General features: G+C 34.8%; 1 protein-coding gene across 1 annotated transcript in view; it reads left to right on the top strand.

The window, feature by feature from the left end:
* The first annotated feature begins 521 nt into the window (after positions 1-521).
* LOC107756143 (28S ribosomal protein S15, mitochondrial-like) overlaps positions 522-1,421 on the top strand; it is an 8,998-nt gene continuing 8,098 nt past the window's right edge. Inside the window, exon 1 of the mRNA XM_016573152.1 lies at positions 522-836. Within this exon, the coding sequence (XP_016428638.1) occupies positions 683-836 (154 nt within the window). The 5' untranslated portion in view covers positions 522-682. The remainder of the gene's footprint in view (positions 837-1,421) is intronic.

Below are 1,421 nucleotides of genomic sequence, written 5' to 3'. Positions count from 1 at the left end.
ATGTGAAAACATCCTCCATGAAAAATTCTGCATCCTTCTCTCAGAGACCCCATAAATCAGTGCAATGCACTGAAAGATTTCTAAGAACAGTACACTCCTGTCATTCTTTCTCTTTCTCTCTTTTTTGTTCCTGTTTTCCTTATTTTGTTTTCTTTTAATTTATTATTATTGTTATTATTATTCATCTATCTTTTGGGATTTAAGTTTGAAGAATTTTTATTTTAATATTAAAGTTCAATTGTAATAAAATTAATGGAATTTGAATGGTAAATAAACACAAAGAAAATTAATTTCAACAGAACATTAAGCCTAAAAAATATGATACTATTTATATATGTGTATCTCTCTCTCTGAAAGGGTGTCCTGGCCTTCAAATAACAGAAGGCCAGATAAAAGTATTAGATAATGATAGAACTGTATAGTCATTGTTCTGGTCCTTTTCTAGGCCATAAAGCGAAAAACAAGACGTATAATCTACATAAACGCAAATGTTCTCAATGCAGTGTTATTGGAAACGAAGGCCACATCGATTCAATCGTCACTCGATTGCTTGAACTTACATAGAATTTTCTGCGCATATTACTAACGTCTGTTTAAAGATGGCGTCTTACATTAACTGAGGGGGCATATGCGTTCTGCTAGAGCATATACAAATTAAAAGCGATTCCTATATATAATCACAATGGTTTTAAAAAACATTTTTCGATCTACAGTGTTGGGCTTACGGACATGGAGTGTATTTTTAGGCGCGAGGCAGGGCAATACTGTCTTACCTGCCTTCAAGCCGTCTCAATGCAGATTTTATGCGAACTGGACGTTAACCGGTATTTGTAAACGTAAGTATTAATTTTTTGACATTTGAGCTCTGACTCAATGACTAATAGACTGCTTCAACATGCTGTCTTATATGCACATATTCACAGACACATGAGACTGTTATAGCCATTGTGATATTGCTGGGTCATCATCTCAACACTTATAATCGGTTTCAAATTCGCAGAAACAATTAAGCATTTTCTCTCACTTTGAGGTTGAGTTTTCATTATGTTAGACCAGATGGGTTTCTTATTATGGTTGTGTGTTTAAATTGTGTACAGAGTAGTTGTTTAGTGACGTTGTACGGACAGCGCGTGCAGTTACAGTATTAAACCCTAGGGGGCTCCAAAAGCCCAGTCACATCATCAGTGTTTGTCAAATGACCTTTGTTTTGTCATGTCCACATATTTTTAAACTAGATCTTATCCTATACGATCCTATAATACCTGTCTATTTTCAAATTGTGTCATTCGTCATTTGTTTGGCAAAATCTATTTTGGTTAACTCTGCCCACTGTTGCTCAGACATTTTGTGCAAATCATCACATTTATATACACTTTGTGGGGATAGTCATATCCAGTTAATTTCTCTCTCTCTCTCTCTCT

The sequence above is a fragment of the Sinocyclocheilus rhinocerous genome, unplaced genomic scaffold (assembly GCF_001515625.1).
Source record: "Sinocyclocheilus rhinocerous isolate Xijiao unplaced genomic scaffold, SAMN03320098_v1.1 scaffold11, whole genome shotgun sequence".
NCBI classification, from domain to species: domain Eukaryota; kingdom Metazoa; phylum Chordata; class Actinopteri; order Cypriniformes; family Cyprinidae; genus Sinocyclocheilus; species Sinocyclocheilus rhinocerous.
The sequence above is the reverse complement of the archived record's forward strand: the minus strand, read 5'-3'. Positions and strand labels throughout refer to the sequence as shown.